This window comes from Drosophila erecta, unplaced genomic scaffold (genome assembly GCF_003286155.1).
Source record: "Drosophila erecta strain 14021-0224.00,06,07 unplaced genomic scaffold, DereRS2 tig00000021-arrow-pilon, whole genome shotgun sequence".
Lineage (NCBI taxonomy): Eukaryota > Metazoa > Arthropoda > Insecta > Diptera > Drosophilidae > Drosophila > Drosophila erecta.
The window spans coordinates 13893236-13915038 of NW_020825198.1; the positions used below are offsets into that span (position 1 = coordinate 13893236).

At 45.5% G+C, this 21803-nt stretch overlaps 1 protein-coding gene across 8 annotated transcripts in view; it reads right to left on the minus strand.

The window, feature by feature from the left end:
- Window positions 1–21803, minus strand: part of LOC6545567 (CUGBP Elav-like family member 4) — a 127473-nt gene that overhangs the window by 85892 nt on the left and 19778 nt on the right. For all 8 annotated transcript variants that reach the window (XM_015157661.2, XM_015157646.2, XM_015157649.2 and 5 more), the window contains one exon: window positions 13446–13494. In XM_015157661.2, coding sequence (XP_015013147.1) covers window positions 13446–13494 — 49 coding nt within the window. The remainder of the gene's footprint in view (window positions 1–13445; window positions 13495–21803) is intronic.

Sequence of the window (21803 nt, forward strand, 5' to 3'; positions counted from 1 at the left end):
TAATAACCGTTTTACAAAGCTTTTTATCCATACTAACGATCCCTATCACTTTTTGGCCGACTAAGCGAAATTAATTTTTGGGCCAATTTTCGCATTTTTGGCAAGGGGTAACATCATCAAAATTTACAAAAAATGGCAAAATTTTAAGATTTCCAACTTTGAACGCCAAAAGTTTGTAAATTTAATTACGAGCTCATCGAGGTATAGCATTCCATATTTGGACCATTATTTGTAATGTTATGTCCAAAAATCGGATTATTTTTTGACGGAAAATCGGGAAAACGACTTTTGTCAAAAATTCGAAATTTACTAAGGGTTATATTGTCATAACTTGGCTAAAAAAGGTCACAAAACTAAAAGGATAACCGTTTTAGAAAGCTTTTTATCCATACTAACGATCCTTATCACTTTTTGGCCGACTAAGCGAAATTAATTTTTGGGCCAATTTTCGCATTTTTGGCAAGGGGTAACATCATCAAAATTTACTAAAAATGGCAAAAAAAAAATAATAAAAATAATAATGTCTGTGTGTGCGCGCGGAAGAAAGTATGCTACGCTTTAATGCATAATGTCATTAGGCGGGGGAAAGTTTTTAATTTCTTGTTCTTGTACCTGCCCCCCTGTCATTCCTGCTCCTTCTGGCCATTTGGCAAACAAACTTTAAATGCAGCTGCGTTAACTTGGCCTCAACTGGCACACACACACACACACATGCAAATGGCGTTCACATACGCATACAGGCATATGCGCAGGCAGGCAAACTTTGCAGCTAAGCAACAAACAAGGTCCTGCCCAACTCCTGTGCACTCGACAGGAGGCAGGCAAGCAGGCAGGCAGGCAAAAGCAATCCATCAAAATTGCACCTTCTTGCAGGAGGAACTGCTGCTGCTGCCCCATCCTTTTGATCCTGCCTCCTCGGCTGCTGCTGCTGCTGCCGCTGCTCCTGCTGACTAAATTGAATTTAATTTGTTTTGCGCGTCGCACACATGCAGCAGCGGCAGCATCAGCATTACCGCCCAATTCCCAACCACCCACCACCCACCGTCGAGGCCGAGTTAAACACTCCCCAGAGGGAGAAGCAGAAGACGGCTATTGTTTAACCCCATGGTGGCCCTGGTACCCCCACCCCGTTAATTTTCCACAGTGCGACGGCACTCAGAGCGCTGCTTTTGTTAATTATTTGATGAATTTTTAATTGATTTTTCGCACACAGCATGGCGGCAAATAACAAAAGCTACAACATTCTTTGGTCGCATCTACGGCGCCATCTACATCTACTTTCCGGGGTAGACGACACGAAATGCGCTACATTACACCAATATCCTGGCAAATTCAGTATGCATGAGTGTGTTTGTGTATGGCAAAAAAAAGTGCACCGTTGCATACTTTTAGTTGCTTTGTTATATTTAAACAAAAGCAACCGGCACGGCGCTGCTGCTCCGATGCATTGTTGCAACATTTAAATTAAGATAAATCACCGCAAAATTTATGGTTTTTAATATACGTGTGCCTGTATGTCGAAGTGTGATTGTGTGCGTGTGCGTGTGCGTCTGCCACGCCCACCAGCAGGACGGCTTGTTGCCGCTGCTGTTATGCAACATGGAAAACAATTTACTAAATTGCAATTAAGTGACATTTTATACCAGCTCCAGCTTCAGCGCCAGCTCGAAACGAAACGAAACGAAAGTGAGGTAATGGCACAGTGACCACCGCCCCGCCCTTGGGGTAATAAATTTGAAATTGCGGTTTGGCAGTTTTAAATATTCAATTAGTTGTGAAATTTTTGCGCCATGGCCAGCCGGCGAAAATTGAAAATGAATGAAAGAGTTGGGAATGGGATCTGGATGCGGTGGCGCACTGGCGGATTTATGATGATAGCTGTCGATATTCGCCCTTTGCCAAGGACATTTGTGACCCGACTGGCATCGCTGGCCATCGAATGCCGGAATGCAGTTCTTAAATTCCAGCATTGTGTGCAGCTTAAAGCAGCTTGTGTATTTTTGCATTCCGGCGAGTGCCGCCGCCAGTGGTCGCCATTTTATTGATGTCTTTTGACGCCGCTCTCTGAACCAAGGACAGCATGGCAGCACAGGACAGGACAGGATAGGACAGGATGGAGGAGCAAGCCGGGACAAAGTGGATTCAGTTCGGCTCGGACAATGGGAAAAAGCGAAGAGGAGTAGCTGTCCACAGGCTGCATTGCCGGCTCCCTAGAATGCGCAGAATGCCCAGACTGCCCAGACTGCCTGCTGCGTCTGCTGTCAGTTTGAGAGATGACGGGGCAAGATCTCTAGCAGTAATTTATTTCAGGGGAATGCCCCTCTGAGCAAACCCTCTTCTTTATTGTTGCCCTATTCGCTTGGCCAGAAACTTATTAATTTAGACTTTTTGTTTCGCAAATTCTCGTCCATCTACCCCTGGCTGGAACTCCAGTTGCACTGGTTCGTTGGCCAAAACTCGTAGCTATTTCGGGTTTTTTGCTTTGGCAACATTTATGCAAATTAGTTTTGATTGTCTCTGGTGCGGCAGAGGGAGGGGGTGGTGGTTGGGAAAGGGGCTAGGAAATTGAAAGTTAATTTGCATGCTACAGTTAAATACACAACAATAACTGTCAGGGAGAAACGGGTGGGTGCTACTCCACCCGAAAGAAGCGGCATTTATTGTTGTTATTATTGCATTATCCGTTGCATACTTTCAAGCGCTGTCGCTTTATTTAATTGCACGTGCATAATTCTTTTAAAATACAGTTGCAATTATTGCCGGCAGACGTAACTCTTGGGCAGAAATTTATCGTCTGTTCCAGTGGGGCTCATTGCTTATGCAGACCGGGCTTAAGCCGGGTGAGTCCTGCCGAGTCCTGCCTGCCATCCATATCCATTCGTGCCCTTCCGTTTGCTTGCTCTGTAATTTTAATAAGTTTTCACAGTTCGCTTCGCGCTGACCAACGAACAGGAGCCGTTTTAAGGAGCTTACTTGCATATTTATGTCACTTTCGGCCAAAACCCACCCACATGCAATTCACGCGCCACTTCTGCCTCGCAAGTGGGCGGGATGAGATGGTAAACTGGATTTGGGAGCAATTTCCAGTTTTGTTTCATAATGGAGACAATTTTCGAGACGTAACATCTGCTGGGCCAATCGAATGTCCTTGCACTGGGCTCGGAGTATTGGAAACTAAATGCCAAATAATAATTAGCCGAAACGCTTGGCGGTTATAAAACACAACTGTTGCCAACATGGAGGGTAGCTATCGTGCTGGGCCAAGACAAGCTGGCAGCACTATAAACTCATCAACGTAATGAAATTTGCCATTTAGTCAGCCAGAGCGTGATTTGAGGAGATGGAAGCAGAAGCGAGTCCATCAAATAAGCGAGCGAAACGCGCATGTTTTTAATTACAAGAACAGGATAATGCCCTGCCGAGATGAAGGATAACGGCAGTGAGCTGCGAAGGACGAGGACGAGGACGTCACATTGTCTGATAGTTAAAAAATTACTAGGATTATGAAAATATATATGTACGCTTGTGCTGCTGGTAAATGTCGAAAACGTAATCGAATGAAAGTGAAGATGAGTCGGGCCATTAATAAATAAATGATTAATGGATATGGGTTGTATTAAACGGGCACCCTTCAGTATTTTCGACATAAAAATTACATTTTATTGGCTGCTCTTTGAAAATATATGTGAGCTAGTTTAATTGAAAGTTGGCAGGACAACGACGACGACGACGACGACGTCGACGTTGATGGGGGAGTACGATAAGGACGACTATGCGTTTGACTTTGAAACGACATTCAAACGGTCCCTCGCTGCACAGAAGGGTAATAAAATTATGATGGAGCTTATGGCTCAGACCACACTCGCATTCGAGTGCCATTGTCTGCCTGTTAACATGCTCATTATGGCCTCGGAAAGGCAGAAAGAGAGCATAAGCGGCAGAGCCAGACAGAAACTGAAACTCGTTCATGACTTCACTTCAATTATAATTACGTCAAACAGTGCAACAAGAAAATGTGCAACTTGAGGCAAACAAGATAGAACAGAACGGGAATGCGAATGCGAATGGGAATGGGAATGGCAATGAGGACTCGACTGAGGATTCGAGCAGGACTCGGCGCAGGACGCAGGACTCTGCTCGACAATTGTGTGCGCACACAGAGGGGCAAACGAGATAGAGAGACAAACAACTTGAAAGTGAGCATTTCCTTTTAATGCCTTTTGCTCTTTTTTTTTTGTTCGCCTCTCGTTCTTTTTGTTTTATATTGCATTACATTTGCCCTGCCAGAGAACATTAAAAACAATGCACACAGACGACCAAGACTCGTCCTGGCTACATTATATCCTGCCCAGAAGATGAAAACTGTTTTGAAGAAAACTCATAATTGCTTGGCACAAATTGCGAGTTATAGCCAAAGTTGGTGGAGAAACCAAGAGCCGGAGAGGGGAATAGGGCAAGGAACTATGGGCATTCATCAAATAACTTTTTCGCCTGGTCAGGTTGGTCCTTCGACCTCGGTCCTTGGACCCACAGCAAATTTCTGAGCGAAATGAGCTGATAAGGTGGGCTAATCGAACCGACCGTTGGCATTCTGCCTGTTTGCTATGCAAAAGTAAACTTAAAGCTCGGCAATCCACTCGGTAGCAATGCACTTGCTCCAGCAAATCGCCTGTTGTTTTTGGGGTAAGGGAGTGGAAGTATATATAGAGGGATATTTGCCCGGGGCAAATGTGGCCGGCAACAAAACATAGGCGAGTCATACGGCCATCTATATATCTATCTATATATTTGAAGGGTTGGGGGCGGCGGGCAAGTCATCCATTCAGCCGGCCATCCATCTATCCATCCATCCATCCATCTATGCAGTGCAGCAAGTCATGCAGCGAAGCTCGCTGACCCGCACGATGAAGCCTTTGTCTGTCCGCCTGGCACCACCCGTCATCCTCCCACTCCTACTGCTCCTCCTGCTACTCCTGCTACTCCTCCTGTTGGCCAGATCCTGCATGCATTTGGCTTTACAAACAATATTTACCGTTGTTGTTGTCTTCACACAACAAACTACATCAGGCTCAGGACTGTGTTGGCTATTTGGGAATCCTCTTTTTCACTTTTCGGAGAGGCCAACCCCATGTGCCTCCCCAAAAAAGTCCGCCCCTAGAACAAACTAATATGCTATGCTTAAAGCGTACATATTGGACTTATAGTTGTTGTTGCCTGTTGTTATTTTTGATGTTGTTTGTCTGCCGAGGAGGAGAACAAAAGGCCTCCTGCTGCTGTCATATTTTGTGTTTTCCCACTCGCTCCCTCTTGTTGATAGGAGACTCCCACTGAGGCTCACAGGACATGAACGGATTCGGACGGATTCGGACCGGGACCAGGGCCACGACGACCCTGGAGTTCACGTTGACGGACCCCGAAACGCTTTGCCTGTCCTACGCTTATCATATAAATTCTTCTGGCTGCCTGTTGTTTTTCGCTTCTGGTTCGGCTACGCTCTCCTGATCCTATGCCATAACAAAAAGGCTAAAAAGTTTAGTTGCTGCTGGCTCCTGTTATTGAAGGCTTAAGCGTCCTGCCGGCCGTCGAGTTAGTTAGCAGAAGCCAAACCTACACACACCCACACACCCGCACACACACCACTGCATCCCGTATCCCGTAAACAAAGCAAACACACACACATCTAACGTAGCATCAACGCTGGACGAAAACAACAGCAGAGCAATGGGTCGTCAGTCAGGAATCCGAACACGGATTGCACTCGACAAAAATTAAATTTCGAATAGGGAAACCCCTATCGGAAATAAGTAGGCTAGAGTTTTAATGGATAAAATCTGTACACAGGAGTACATGATAGCACATGGTAGTGCAGGATTTTGAAATTAAAAAGCAATTGTGGCACACATTTAGTCATTGGCAGTACACCCAATATCTCGAACCCGTTTTACTCAAACACATGTGATTTCAGGATTAGTGTTCGGTTTTCTCGAAGTGTAACCCATGGGCGATATAGTCCTCCGTCCAGCTCTCTTATCTGCCAGGTCATTGATGTGCGGTGCTGATGCAGTTGCAAGTGCATTTACTCCTGACCGGTGACGAGAGACTTGGCTAAAAGCAGTCACTGGCGAATATTGTTGCATAGTTTTTGTGACACGTTCGAGAGGATCGGGCTGCAAGGAAGTGGGTTGTAGCCACGAATAATTTCCATATCCTGTGTAGCTGCTCTAATGTATTAACCAACCGCAGGACTCCCATCGGCCGCAGCTCCTTGTGGCCTGCCAACACGCCATTTGGCCATATCTCTGAACCATTCCCAGACGGGGACGTGTAAAGGAGACAGATAGCAGCTTTATGCGTTCCTTGCCCCACCGCACTTACATACATATATATACGTATATACGGCTCATATACTTTACAAATCTTGATAAGTTAATAGAAGACGTCGGAGGAGGGCTGCCAGAGAGCAAAGACATGTTTTGGCCAGTTGGCTGACAGCGGGTGGCTGGGTGTTTGCGTGGAAATTTTGGCACATTAAAGCCAAGAGTCAGCCAAGAGGCAGCCAAGAGGCAGCCAAAAAGTAAAATAATATGAAAAGTCTCATAAAAATAACAACGGGGGACACGACCACCACAACAGGGGAGAAATAAGTTTTTCGGTTGAATTTTGTTTGTTTTTATGCTGGCGACAAGTTTTCTCGGCGTGCGTTAATTTAGGTGAAATCAATATTAGGGACGTAGGTGGCCTTTTGCCGTCCTAACAACATTTCATATTAAGGCAGCAGCTATAAAAATTAACGAGCTGCAAGTAATGTAGCATACTTTCTGCCATCAAATGCGCTCTGCTGCCTTCCCGTTGGCCATTGTTTCTAAATGCGAACGCTGCTCTGTGGCGGGGCCTGTCTGTGTTTAGTATTATAATGTCATTATCATTTTTATTATTGCATTTTAAATGCATTTGCCGCCAAGCAGTTTTTTGCCGTCTTTTCATAATTTTTAATGCCCAGTCAGAGAGCCACAGCTCATTAAGCAGGGATAGCTCCTAGGAGCGGCGACTGTCTTGACTTGTCGCTGGTGCAGAAAAGATTAATGTTCCTCACGTGTCCTGCGCCTGTCCTTCCTCCTTTCTCCCTTCTCCTTTCTCCAGTGCTGCCTGGCTCAAAGTCGCTTCAAAGTCATGTTCTCGATTTCGTAGGATTCACGGAGCCATCTTCTCCCACCGCCGCCTGCATTTAAAGTATGTGCAGCTTATATTCCTTCGTCCTGCTTTGTTCTGCAGCTGACTTGTTTGTTTTTCACCCCTGCCCATAAACAGAAATAGCCCACAGCTAGGTCAATCACTCCAGATCACGCTAAATGAAAGCAGGAGTAGGGGTTCTGCGGAGGAAGCTGCTGCAGGATTTGAGCAGGACATGAAAAATTGTATTGAGCGCAGCAAAGCACAGCACTTGACTCCTTTAAATTTCTTAAATATTTTATAGTCTTAGATACTTCTTTTGAGGACAAACCAAATTATTCAAGCATTTCATCTTTTCCCCAAAGATGCACATGTCAATTGATTTACTGCTATTCACTTTCGCCTATCACGCTTTAAATCCCTAAATGGTTGCGACCACAACAGACTGTAACTGAAACGCTCGACAATGAATAAAGTGTACAGCACCTGCCACGCCCCCAGGCGAGTGCCCTTCCCTTTCGAGTGACCCAGCACTCGTAACTATTACCATAACATTTATGATTATTAACCCACAATGCGGGGCACTCTAAATGCAATTAAGATTACGATCTATATTGCATTTTCTGTGTTGCAAAAAGAAGCCTGGCCACTCTGCCACGACAAACAATTAAAAACAATGCGCCTCCATCTTCCGCGTCCCCAGCTCCGCGACAATAAAATGCTGTTCCAGATGCTTATCCACACCGGGCGCCCATATTGCATAAGAAATAATTACTTTTTATATTACACATACGCCCCGGCGTCCCCTTGCGGCTACAGCAATCATCTAAGTCTATTGATTGCGGCCACAAATTTCACCTTTTGGCCCCCGCCTCCGTCTCCGCTGCGCCATAATATCATCACACGAAAGTGTCGCGTTTGCGTGTCGCTTATCATTGGCCTTTGGCCAAAACAAAAATGAAGACACCCCAAAAGCCGAGACCCGGGGCAAAAAGCGTCAGACAATTGCCGCACCGATAAGATCGGCCAAAAAGAAATGTTTTTCTGCTGTGTCCAGCGGGGTGCACCTGGCTGAAAGGAAGCAAGGCCAAAAGGACCTTAATCGTGGCTAAGCCACGCCAACCCGTTTTCAATAAGGCGAAATAGCTCATAAATTGACTGAGGAAGGAAGAAGGCATTCGATCCGAGTGAATTGCCTCGAACTCATTGGTGTTGAGAAGTATAATACAATATTATTTTTAATTCGAGCGCTTGGTGAGTTTAGTTTCTGCACCGTACTTTCATGTATCTCTTAAATTGAGCTTACCATTTCGGTGTAGGGCATATTTACTTCGGTTACTGGAGAGCAGCTTTTCACGCAGCTGCCACAGGTAAACATGAAAGAAGCTTCCCATCAAAATGTCTGCGTCAACAAACTTGACTTTTGGTATTTTATGCAAATGTTTCGAGTGTCACGGACTAAAATGGCAATTGAAACGCTAATGATGACATTTGGCAGGCCTAAGCAGCGGGCCAAGGAAAACAAAATAACAAACTAAAAACAAAACAGAGCGAACGAGACAAAATGGTCTTCGTGTGCTTTTCCGTTTCCTGTTGGCGCTGCGCTGGGAAAACATAACAAATCGTTTTCTTTTCGTTTTTCCTGGCCCCTTTGTTTTTTTTTCTTTATTTTTTTGTATTCTGGCTGCTTAAAAGGAAAGTTTGCATGTAGGCCTCTGGCATTTTTACGAGGCATTCAGCCAATTGACAGGCTTCAGTCGCTCGTAAAAACAAAATCAAGCAACGAAGAAAAATGATGCGCAGAAAGGAACTGAAACTGTCGAAGGGAATGAAAAGGAAACTATACGGCCGTTTGAATCGCCTAAAAGTATACTTAAATATTTAAGGGCGAGCGCGGGCGAGAGCAAGGCGAAAGTTTAAAAAACATTAAAACGCATTTAGCAGGCTGTTCTGGGCCTTCCAAATGTATATGTATATATATCTATATACATATTTACGGAACCGAATCTGCTTGCCACGCCCATAAATACTTATTATCGCTTATTTGAACTTGTGAATGCTGCCAACAGCGATGCTTGTGATTTACTTTTATTTGAGCTGGCTTTTCCTTTCCTTCGTCTTCGCCTTCGCCTTCGCTTTTCCATCACTGAATTTTGTGCGTGAGTTGTCAGTGCGAAAGTGTGTGCGAAAAAAAATCGATTTTTATTTCGTCTGCTCAGGGAAAAAGGTCAAAAACAATAAAAGCCTAAATACACATACGAGCCTTTGAACTGGCTTTGATAAAAGCAGCGTAGTCTCAGCCGCAGGAGCAGAAAAAAAAGGAACCGAGTACTGGAAAGGACTTTTCGGGGAGGGTAAGCCTCCAATCAATGGCTGTGCGTCGCTTTTGGTACGTGTGAATTTAAGCTGATTAAAGAATTGAGCTCCTCCGCGTGAGAGCGAAAAGGAGAGACAAGAAGGAGGGAGACGAGTGGAGCAGAGAAGTACGGAGAATAACGCAGAAAGGCAGAAATTGATGTCTGCTTTTAGGCGTAGATGCTGCCTTGGCTTTATTTATGCCTTTTGTCTGGGCTCGCAGGCTTTGTTATTTGGGGCTTAGTGGCGAATATCCCCGTCCTTTTAATTTGCACCCCACAAAAAGCGCACACACATACACATACACATACATACGCATGTGGGACAGATAAAAGAAGTGGCATCCGCGGTCGCAGCTGAAGCCAATCATCATTGGCAGTCAATCTATATTACAAATTCAATTGAATTTGTCGCTCCTTATTTGCGCTAATCAAATTGCGAGGGCTGCCATAAAAATGTTTGAGACTAATAAGGCCGCCAGCAGGTAGAGAAAGTGTGTGCCGCCCACTTTATGGTCAAAAGGATACTTTTCGCTGCAGCATTTTGGCAACGCAAAAGTGGGAAAACACAATTCAAATGCGTAATCAGGCGTAAGAAAGGGGGCTTGTGTGTGGGGCAGAGTGAATGGCAGCAAACGAAATGAGAAAAGTTTTTTTGGCCGGGAATTGGTGGCGGCCAACACTGCGTATTATTATTATTATTAGTTTTCGCCCTAAAACTTTTCGCAGCCTGCTTATTAGCAGAAGTAGTGAGGAGTGGGGTTTCTGTTTCATAGCTCATTGCTTTTCAATTTGATCAGACGTTGTCTATAATGAGCTCTTGAAAAAGTTTTCTCTCGCTGGCAGTTTCCACGTTGACGTACTCATGCGGTCTACACATATCTTTCTCTCCATTAATGTTCTTCCTTTTCAAGACTGGATTTGTTATTTTTTTTTTTTTGGTTTTTCGGTTAATTTTCGACTGTCATTTATCATCAGGTGAGGGATGTGAGGAAATTTTTATGGAGTTGATTTTTAATCTTTTGCAATCATTCCCCTACAATCGCCCCGCCCGCACCGCAGAAGGAAATGAATATTTATAAGTATGATGGATGAGGCGAGACGGGAAGTGCCCCAGGTGGAAGAGGGCTGGAGCGGCATCTGATTTACTGACGTGTGACAAGGAGCCAGGGATAAAGGTAAGGAAATTAATGCGTAGTTAGAAACATAAATCTGTGCGTAGTCCTTGCGTCGGCATGGGGAAATGGCGGGGATTTCACAATTTATGTTTCGTTTGCCCAGCTAAAGGCAGATTCTTTTCGCTTACGGGTCGTATGAGTGATATTAATTTGACTTTAAGTCGCTCGTCCTGCAGCCGAGGAATATCAAACGTAACACGTCAACGTAGAACGCAAGCGAACGTATGCAATTTACGTGACATCATTACGTGTTAGACAAGTACAAATTACGCGTGAAGCAGAGGGGAGAAAAGGGAGGGAAGGCAGACGACAATATGAGTTTGATAATGATGAAGCATGGTGTGTGTGTGTGTGAGTGTGTGTGTGGGCGGGAATATCAAGATAAATAACTAAGCAAGGACATGTGTGTTTGTGTGCGGGTGTGTGTGAATGAAACGAAAGTCATCAGACTCAGATATGGCACAGTAGATTGCAAATGCGACAAACGTTGCCGGGACGAAGGACACAGGACACAGGACACCAGATGAAAGACAAAGGCAACAAATTGTACTAGAGGTCCTGTTGGCTTGGGATTTAAGGTTTCGTTCTCGGATCGGCAAGCAATGGTGGGGCTTGGTCAAAGCCCAGACATGTCAACAATGCCTCAGTAAGTTAAAATTGATGAAGTTAGCAGGCCGAGCAGGAGATTTGCGGGGGCGCACACAACCCTTTTCAATCAGTGTTCCTTCAGCACTTGTCAACTGTGGAATAAATATATTCATATACCCAACACCGCAGCACTCACATTTCATGCTTGATTTGAGTTTAAATAAATTACGCATCTTTGTGAGGCTGAAAAATGCAAATGTCAGCGGGCGAAAACTTGCAGCAGCCGGCAGACCAGCAATTAAACTTGTCCTTGTCTAATTGCATTTTGGCCTAAACCAAAAGAGCCAAAGCCAAAGATCCTTTTTGCACACACACACACAGGCACAAACAAACGAAGTCAAAAGTCGCAGGACTTGGTGCCGAGTTGCCAAGTGCTCTGCTGATAGCGGCCCAAAAAGTTTAGCGCTTTAATTTCTTAGAAATTTGTTCCAACTCGGCCAAGAGTGTGAGCGCGGATGGGCCCAGCAAGGCAACAAACAAAAATGTCGACTTGATTGCGTCGCCGATGGTTTGGTGGGCCTGCTTCTTGGAAGCTGTACGTCCCGTCCAAGTCCTTGGCGAAGCCGAAGTCCAAGCTCTAGCCATATAGACCAGGTCCACCATTGTGCGGACAGATTGCCGGCAAGTTGGCAGAGTTGAGCTGAGTCGCTGAGTCGAGAGTTGCTTCAAGTTCTCAATCCCCAGCGGATTAGAAAAGTTTAAATTGTTGCCAGCGAGAGCAAAGGACCAAGAGCAGCAGAGCGCTCTGCAGCGGCAGCAAAGCGAAATCGAAGCAGCAGCCGAAGAAGAAACGGATGAATAAAGGGAGCAACGTAACGATTAGTGCTTTCATGTCCTTTGCCAAAGTTTAAAGGTCATCCGGAGGAGGGTCCTGCGCTCGCTGCTGATTTGACACATCAACTTTGTCAAGGTTTTTGTGCCACACAGCCACCAGCCACCAGCCACCAGCGACAGCGACTGTTATGAGCAATGGCTGTGTCCTTCTACAGGACTCCTCCCGGCTGCCGCTGCCGCTCCCGCAGAAGTTGAAGTCCTGGCGCGGGTGTGTGTGCACAAGCAATTTGTGCAATGGACATTTTCGGGCGCTGGCATTCTCTGCTCTGCAGTGATAAGCGCTGCCAGCTGCAAAATGTCTTAAAAGATTGCGGAGTGCACTGACTTTTAGTCCAATTCAGCCCGTGGGGCATCCTGCGATGATTGCGAAATGTGTAGCATACTTTTGTGCGATTGTACCTTTTCGGTGAGCGCTTTTCATGGGTTGGCTTCGGGGATGATGGCCTGATGAGCTGGTGGGCTGATGGGCCGGATCTAACCCACAACGGGTGGGAATATTGAAATTACTTTGAAGCTGCTGCATAATGAGCCTGTCAATAAGTTTATCAAAGCAACAACTACTCGGGCCACGACGGCCTGACCCAAAAAACAAAGTTGAAGTGCTGTGTAAATTATGCAAATCTTTATCATTCTTTTTCTGCTGTGCTCTGCAGGGGAGTTGGAGGGCTATATCGAGGGGACTTGGGTCGATGGGCTGTCACAAACAAGCGTGAAGCTCGACAACTGTGTGAGGGGCCCAGTAAAAACAATATGGCGCCCTGGCCAGCGAGTCCTGCTCCTGCTCCTGCTCCCGCTCCACTTTCCCCGGCTGACTGCCATTGACAGTTCAACGTTGTTTTGCTATACGCTTTTCCCATTTTCTCTACCTTTTCCAAGTATTTTTTCGAGCTTCGCTTCGCTTCGGCTCTGTTCTGTTTTTTTGATTTTTTTTTTTTTGTGAAATGTCAAATTTTTGCAGACAGTTTTGACAGTTTATCGAAGTGCGCCCGTAATTTTTGCTGACGTGTGTTGTAGGTGTTGAAAATAGCAGGCGAATGCTTAGATGTGTTGGGCGGAGGGGGCGACAAAAACTTTGGCTGCCTCTGCACTTCCCGGCTGAGTGCTTTGGCACAAAAACTTTCCCCCAAATCGAAGACGGGTCAAGTTTTTCGTAATTATTTGCTTTGGGTCACCTATGGAGACTCACAAATTGATTTTCTGGCGGGGAGTCCACAATAGTGGGTATGCGGGGCATAAATGAATATGGCAGGTGATTACTTACCGCTGCGACTTTCATTTTCAGCTGGCTTCAGCTGTAAAGCACGGTTCATCTGCAACGAGAAGAGGAGAAAAAAGAGCAAATTAATATCTGGCCGAAACAAGAGCTTTTGCATGCTAACGGTGTTAGCAGGAAAGGCCATTTCCATTAAATTGGTGGTCGGCATTGGCATTGGCATCGGCCAGTCCATCCCCCTCAAATTCAATCAACTTTCGTTGGCGGCCGAGAAGAGTAGAGCAGTGTTCGGAGGACCTCTTCATAAACACCTCCCAAAACACATTTGGCCAGCGAAGCATTTTCAAGCATTTAAATGCCACTCAATATGCAGGCCCATCTCCTGTCCTGTCGCTCCTGCACATTTGCGCTCATTGCCTTTTACCCACGACTGGGCAGCCACATCCTGTGCCGCTTCATGCATCATTAAAGCTTAAATCTCACCCAAGCGACCCATGTCGATTCTGGCCAGCCAACACTTAACGTTCTCTCTCTTCATCCACTCGGGATCGGGATTGGGAGTGGAAGTGGAAGTGGGAGTGGGTTTGGGTTTGAGTTTGGGTCACAAAGTGGGGTGGATATGGGTCTGGGACGGCTACGTGTTGTGGTCACCTTTTGGTTTATGGCAAATGAGTAATATGCCCGTGCCAGAGCACGAAAAATCCCATTAAAAGACGTTCAAATGAAATGCATTAAAATAAAACTTAATTGAGGGCTTTATACGGAGTGTTTGAATCGGTTGGCTGGACGTCCTTCCGTCCTTCTCCCCAAAAACCGCAGAAACCCGAGCAAATCAATAATCAGCCAGAAGAAGACCCTTTCGGTTGTATATCTCTCTCCCAGGTGTAATTTATTTGCGCCGCACATACAGTGGCAAAATGGGCGGCTTGGGCACGCCCCCAGGCTTCCTGGCCTTAGATTGGCTTATCAGTGGAGGTCCTGGCACCGACCGAGTCCTGTCATTAGCCGCCGCATGGAAGTCTGTCGTCTCATCGCCTGCCGCCTGCCGCTTGTCGCATGAATATTTTATAATCAGCCATTAGTTTGCGGCAATTGAAAATGATTGAAGCTTTTAACTGCAAAATTCAATTGCTTTATATAACCGTGAGTGGGAAAGTGGAAAGTGGACAAGCCCTTCGACCATTAACCGCCCATCCCCACCCACAATATGAAATATTTAATGGTGTAGTCCGGTACGGATTCGTGTTTTTTTTCGGAACAATCCATTAGTCAGGGGCGAGTAATTAAAATTGCGATTTATGCACGCGCATGGAGCGGAGTCGAAATTTTTGGGGGCCCTCCGCTTGCGATTGGGCTTGTTTGTAATTCAATTATGTTAATGATTGGACAGCATTTACCGTATTTACATTAATGCATAATGAATGAGAGGAGCCAGGCCCAAACTGCAGGCGGTACTGGTACTGGTGGTACTGGTGCTACTATTTTTTGTTCGCCCCGCTTAATTGTAGCTGCAGTTGGAACTGAGGGTCCGCTAAACACGGCCAATGGCAATTAAGTGCATTTCTCTGTCTGACCGAGGGAATGCTGAATTTGGCCCACACCATACTCTGGCAGACCAGTCCACTTCATCACTCCTGGCCAGACAACACACAAATGCGCTTTTGCTTTTGCTCAAAGCTCAGCTGGATAAATTAAGTGGTCGATGAACTGAAGCCTTGTTGATTTTATACACCCATCGCCATGTTGTTGACAGCGGGAAAGGGAGCTGTGGTGACGCCGCAGAATTTAAACCAATGTTTAACCGAAAAAATGTTCATTTAGTCGCACGTCCTGCGATCCTTCTACTCCCGCCGATGAATGATTGATGTGGCGTGGCTTAATAAATTGGAAAATGTTTTCAGCTCAACTTGAGCCAGGCATCTCAAAGGCAGGCAGCTAAGCTAAATGCAGGTTGTGCCCTCTTAAAAGCACTATCCCCTCCCATTCGACTTTCATTTTTTCCTTCCAGTTTTTGCCGAAGGCTTTATCACTGCTGGAAGCCCGCAGCTGGCTGCCACATCAATTGATGTGGCTGACTTTGACTGCAAAAATCAGTGCAGCCTGCACATATACGTATACACGTATTGATCAGGCCAGTCGTCAATGGCGTGTTGATGAAGCCTGGCCCGCTCTTCCCCTTGGTTAATGAACTTCTGGCCATTTATGAAGAAGTCGAAACTGTGTAAAAGGTTGTGGAAATTTCTGAAAATTTAACTTGTGCTCTGGCCAAGCCACATGACTGCCCTGGATGCCAGGATGCCGGGATGCCAGGAGGCTAGGATGCCAGGATGCCGGGATGCCCTTCTAAGGCATCTCTGACTCTGCACAAAAGTCTGGCTAATTATTAACGCCAGCAAACGGCTTCCCCGCAAGCCCCGTTTTAACCAAGGCTTTTGGCCGCGTAATTAGCGCACATAATTTGAAATTTAAATGTTGCCAAAAGCCGAAGCCTTTGAGAGTCAAAATGTTAATTAAATCTGGCTCTCTTCTCGCTCGCTCTCTGCTTTTATTCGGGTATTTTTTTTTTGTTTTGGTTGGGTGGCAAGTGGGCTGGTCTGTGTGCGCGGAATCAAAAGCTGCCTGCCTCGACACAATTAGCCTTTACAATTGCTTATGACAAAGTGTCCTTTTGGGTGTGGTTGTCGGGTGGCAAGATGTTGCAGTCGACAGTAGAGAGTTGAGAGTCGACAGGCGCCAGTGGCAACGTTAAACCGCAAATTTTAGCGCCCCAGCAAGTCGAGCATGACGAGTTCGAGGGGTCAGAGGGGCCGAGGGGTCGAGACTAGCCGCAGTGTCGCCGCCTACGCATATGCAATGCCTGAAAGTGCCAACTTGGCCAAGTGCTTTGTGGGCCATCTCCCCCCATTCTCCCCATTCTCGCTGTTGTGGGAGGTCCTTTTTGGGGGGCGGGGGCTGTGCTGGGTGCATGGACCCATAAACTGCGTTAGTTTATGATGCCCGAGCGCTAAGTGAGCAAAGCGAAATACGCAGAGCGACGGGGACAGAGATCCAGAGATCCAGTCAAGCCGTAAGTGCCTTCCTAAAATCCCCCATCCCCATCCCCATCCCCATCCCCACCCCCATCCATCCATCCCCATGTGCAATTAGAATGCGGCGCATTGAACCAGCCAGGGCGCAAAAAGCCAGAGAACGACCGAGCTTTCAGAACGCTTTGGTCAGTGGTGTGTTGTTGTTTTTATGCATTCGATGGCCGAACTACATAAAACGGAACAACGAAAATGCAATTAAAACTACGTTTTATGGCTTTGTTATGGCAGCGGTCGCCTACAAGCCCGGTTTTTCGCCTTTTCTCTTTGGAGCACATGAAAAGCGATTTTTATGATGCTTTCTCCACACTCCGGCGACGATGATGATAGTTTGGAAAATGGTTTCGAATTGAGTGGCCCCGGCAACTTTTGTTGATAGAAAAGTAATATTTTATGGGGTTAGCTCGAGGGTAAACTGAAACTGGATGGGTAGTGCTGGGTTTTGCTTATTGAAAACGCCGCTCGCTGCGCTTCATCTTTTCTAACAAAAATCATCAAAGTTTTATGCAAAAGTTTTTTCGAGCTGCTGCTCGTGGGCACACAGATACTCGGCGAAAGACTTTCTCTTTTCTCTCCCCCATACCCACGATGGAGAAATTTGTCACTGGCAAGCAAAGCACCTAAAAGTAGACAATGTTGCCTCAAGCATCTGTCATGTGTGCGATGGGTGGGGTACGGGGTTCGGGGCTGGGGGGATGGTAGTAAAAAGGGTGTTCCGGGATCCACCAGCTGGAGGTAAAAGCAAAACAAACTAACGAGCTAGCAAGCAAAACAATGGCTTGTAGAGCAGCTCTCTCTGCGCTCTAACAACCTGCCATAACTGCAGCTTAATCAAAAGTTTTTCTCCGCCTCCTCAGCCACAGAGATTCAGCTTCAGCTGGAGGGCAGGCAACCAAACATCCAACCGACCAACCAACTATATCGTCCTCCGTGATCCCGCTCCTTGCTCCCTGTTCCTTGCTCCACCATTTGATACTAATCAGTGGCTGCTTCTTCCACTTTTTATGCTGTCTGGTCTGCTGCCTGGGCCACGTTCAATGGGAAATATCTATATTCTTTATGTATCTCAATGTATGAAATATGGCAAGTGTGTATTATGGCTGTTGCAGGGCTGCCTTTGGTGGGAGTTTGCAATTAGCAAGTGGCAATTAAAGTTCTGGCATTGAACCTTGGCCATGGACCATGTTTTATTGGTTCATATATTATCCGAATGGGCCAGACAAAAGCTGTTAATAACTTCGGCAAGTCGATAGATAAAATGAGAGCAAAATCATTTATTAAATGTTAAAGTCTAATCCTTGAATCGCCCATACCGCACCCGTGTGCCCGGGTCCCAACCCAACTCAAAGCTAAATTTCATTCAAGACACGACACTTGACTGTCGTATGACACTTGAGTTCCTGCTCCTGCTCCTGCTCCTGTCCGTCAGCGGATGGTTGCCCCACCTTTCCACTTCCACTGGCACCAAATATGCAAATAAATTACTAATAACCTCAGAATGTAACCCTTGCACGGAAGCAGTTGGAATTTAGTGAGCGGGGGGTCGAGAGTGGAGCGGGCGCTGTTCCTGATTCATAATTCAAATTTTACGCCGCAATAAACAAAAATGCCTAAAATTATGCAACACAACGCCCATGAACATTGCTGAGCAAGTCATAAATTATGTAAATTTAATTTTACGCCCCCCACCGCGGCATCTGCAAATATGTACATCGATATATACGAGCTCATATGTATGTATGTATACGGCGACGCCCACTATGAAGCCAACCACAAAATTGTAAAACGAAGAAGAAAGTATAGGGAAAAGAACGTTATTATTATGTAAATAATTAATGGCGTGTAATTATCTAAATTTCGGACAATTAGAAAAAATTAACACACACCGACAAAACGAACAGAAAGAGGGAAACACGCGGCAAGGCCAGAAATTTATGACATTTTTATTATACAACGAAATGTATGAAAAAAAAGATATGGAAATGAAAGCGAAACTCCATGTAGACCATGTCCTTTCGTTGGCTTTCCCCGGTTTCCGTTACACATTTAACGCCATTTTAACGCATGCTAATGACCATCTAAGCCTGGTCCTGCCCCACAAAAATTACTTTGTTTACTTTCGAAACGAGCATTAAAGGAAAGCCAGAGAAAACAAAAGGGAAAACGAAATATGGAACAAGGTGTAGCCCTTTGAAAGGTTCGCCATTAATTAGCCAAACTTCGAGCCAATGTCGGGTCAGACAAACATTAGTTTTGCTAATTTATTAGCAGCCCGAAATGCCCAATGAAAGCTAATCAATACTTTTGTGGGCAGATGAGCCTCTTTCAAAAATTACTAATTATCACGAAAACGGTCGAGTCAGTCGCTTTTGAGTGCGGTGCCCATTTCATACGGGCAAAATATTATTGACTTCGATTGCGTAACCTCTTGTGGTTGCAGCTAAGTTAGTTTCATTGTCAGTGGCATTTGAAAACTATTTTAAAGATGTCTAAGAGTACGCCATAAAAAACAATGTGCGCCCTTCTGATTATGATCATAATGTAATTAATTGTGTTTTAATTAAATTGCAGGCCGGAGAAGAATGCCCAAATTGAATTTCGTATCTTGTTGATGGCGAAAATTTAAATTCCTGTGATTTCGGGGCGATGACCCAATTGATTTTTTCGGCTTCGGAGTGGGCGGCATTAAAAGCATACCTTTAAGGGCAATCGGGAAGAACGATCCATCCCTCAAGCCATCGCCATCGCCATCCCATCCCGAATCCATCAGTTTGCGAAACGGCAACATGGAGAATTTTTGCTGCATACCAGCAGGCGCGCTAGAAATGCTTACAAATTATATAAGGCTCCGGCGAGTGATGGTTTAGGGGGGTGAAGGGAGAAGGGAGAAGGAATGGGGCCCAAACAACGCACTCAACTGTGAAAATGTCTGTTAAGGGCAACAAACACGCACTCATGTGTATTTGCCAGTGTGTGTGTCAGTGTCTGAGCGTGGGCTACCTAGCCTGTCAACAGAATGACAGTATATATAGTATATATACCTAAATTTATACATGTGGGGGTCCTAATACACACACATATTTTCCATGTGCCCGTGCTCCCCGCCTCGGCCAACTGTCAATTGAGTTGGCATGTTGGCAGCCTCTTGACTTTCAGTCTAATGTGAATTCCTCATAAGCATGATAAGCATAAATATCCATTTGGACGGCTACACAGCCGCCCCGTAGAGTGGCAAAAAAGTTTGATTGAAATATTGCCAAGTCAGGAATCTGAATTTGAGCCTGAATCCGAATACGAATACGAATACGAATCCATGCGCCGCACTCTTCTAATGCCCGGCACGTATTTTAATTGATTCGTGCCGCACAAGGAGCCGCAGGAGTGGCATCAGCGGCAGCTCATTACATGTCATGAAGAAGGCGCCGCTGCTTCGGTTGCAGCAAATTGAAAAACCCATGCCCAAAAAATAAATCAATGGCAATGCAAACAGGCAAACACAAGCACAAACACAAACGCAAACAGAGCAAAAGGATACTCGATGTTTGCTCTACGGGTTTGATGTCTGATGATGATGCTCCATTTATTATTAACTTGAAATGATTTCGGGCAGTCGGAGCTCGCTCAGCGGTCCACACCCTACTTCTCGGCGAGGTGACGACGCAGCGATTGAATGCACGACTGCATCACTGGCATCGTGGCATCACTGGCAGGACTCGCAGGACTCGCAGGACTCGCAGGACTGCATGTATCCGTATCGCCAGTGTACGCCGTCGTATCTCTGTATCTCCGTATCCGTGTATCCGTGTATCCGCCTCTGTGTGTACACGTGTGAGTTCAATTGGAAAATCGTGTGCGGCATACGGCAGCGTGTTTTTGTAAATAGCAATCGCGTACGTTTCTCAGCAGGCAGCGTGTGTACTCTTGAAAATGTATCTCTGGCACCACACACACTTTGAACGCGAAAGTGTATCTCACATCGCCGCCGCGGCAGTTGATGAAATCAGGCGAATTCATATTTCGTATTAAATTTGAAAAGCTCTGCCCTGAGGTGAGATGAAAGGATGTGGGTAGGGAATGAGGGCAAACAAAAGCTAAGAAGGATAATAACGCAACTGCAAGGCAACGTACAGTGAATGGAAATGGTAGAAAAATTTTCAATAATTTAATTGTAGAACTTTAAAATGTATTTTTTTTGTTGTATTATAACAACAATAAACTTTGAGTTAAACATGAAGCCCACAAAAGTAGGTAAAAAAGTTGGACTAAAGGGGAAAGCTACATGATTTAAGAATCCCTTAAATTCTGATCATGTCCAGCTTAGGGAATTATGCGTACCCCAAAAAAGGACCCTCTTCTCACCCATTTCTGGCCGCATCCTGCGTCCCTAATATTCCCCCGTTCAAGGCTATTTAAATTTAATTTTCGACGAGAAAATTCTGTGTGCTTGGCATACAACACAAAAAATAAACCGCTTAACATGGCTTTGAGCAGTGCAAATAGCACAAACGCATAGAGCGCATGCAAATGACAACTCGGCACGCCCACACGCACACACACGCACACACACGCACACGCACACGCTCGGCGCTCATGTGTGTTTGTGTGCGCATAAGTGAAGTATATCTTTGTAATCCGAAATGCTCAAGGCGTGCAAATATTCAATTTTAAATATGCAGTCCCCAACCCCAAGGCCCACTACCCTGACCAAACATTAAAATAAAAACGAAGCATCGACAGAAGTTGTCTCTTTTCATATATAGTACGAGTATAGTAGTATAGCTCTATCTCAAACTTTGCAGCGCGTCATCTCTTTCTGGCCGTAGCAACTAAATGTCATAAACACAATGTCATGACAACTTTTGAAATTTGAATTTCAAAGCAAAAATTTGTGCCATTTATTCATTTGCTCAGTCATTCATTGCCATTTATTTTATTTGCCATGCCGTGCTGCCCGGTCTTCATATGAATATGGCACGAAATTGGTTCCATGTCCATGTCTCAATTTACCCACTCCTCATCCCCCTGCATTTTCCCCGAAAACGAAAACAAGCGCAAGTTCCTTGCGAGCACCAGTTCCGCACACATCTTTGATCTCGCTGGCTGTCAATATGACAGGACGACGTTGGTGAGTGGAAGGACTCATAGGCGGAGATATGTGTGCGTTGGGTCCTGCACTAAGCGTAGCGACCCGAAAATTGTATTAATTTAGATTTCATTTAGTCGTGTCCCTTGGGTCAGTAATAGTTCCTTTTCCTGGGTCCGGCCAACCCAGTCGAAAGGAGTGGGCCGAATTAAGGACGTTAGAGAGCATACAACTTGA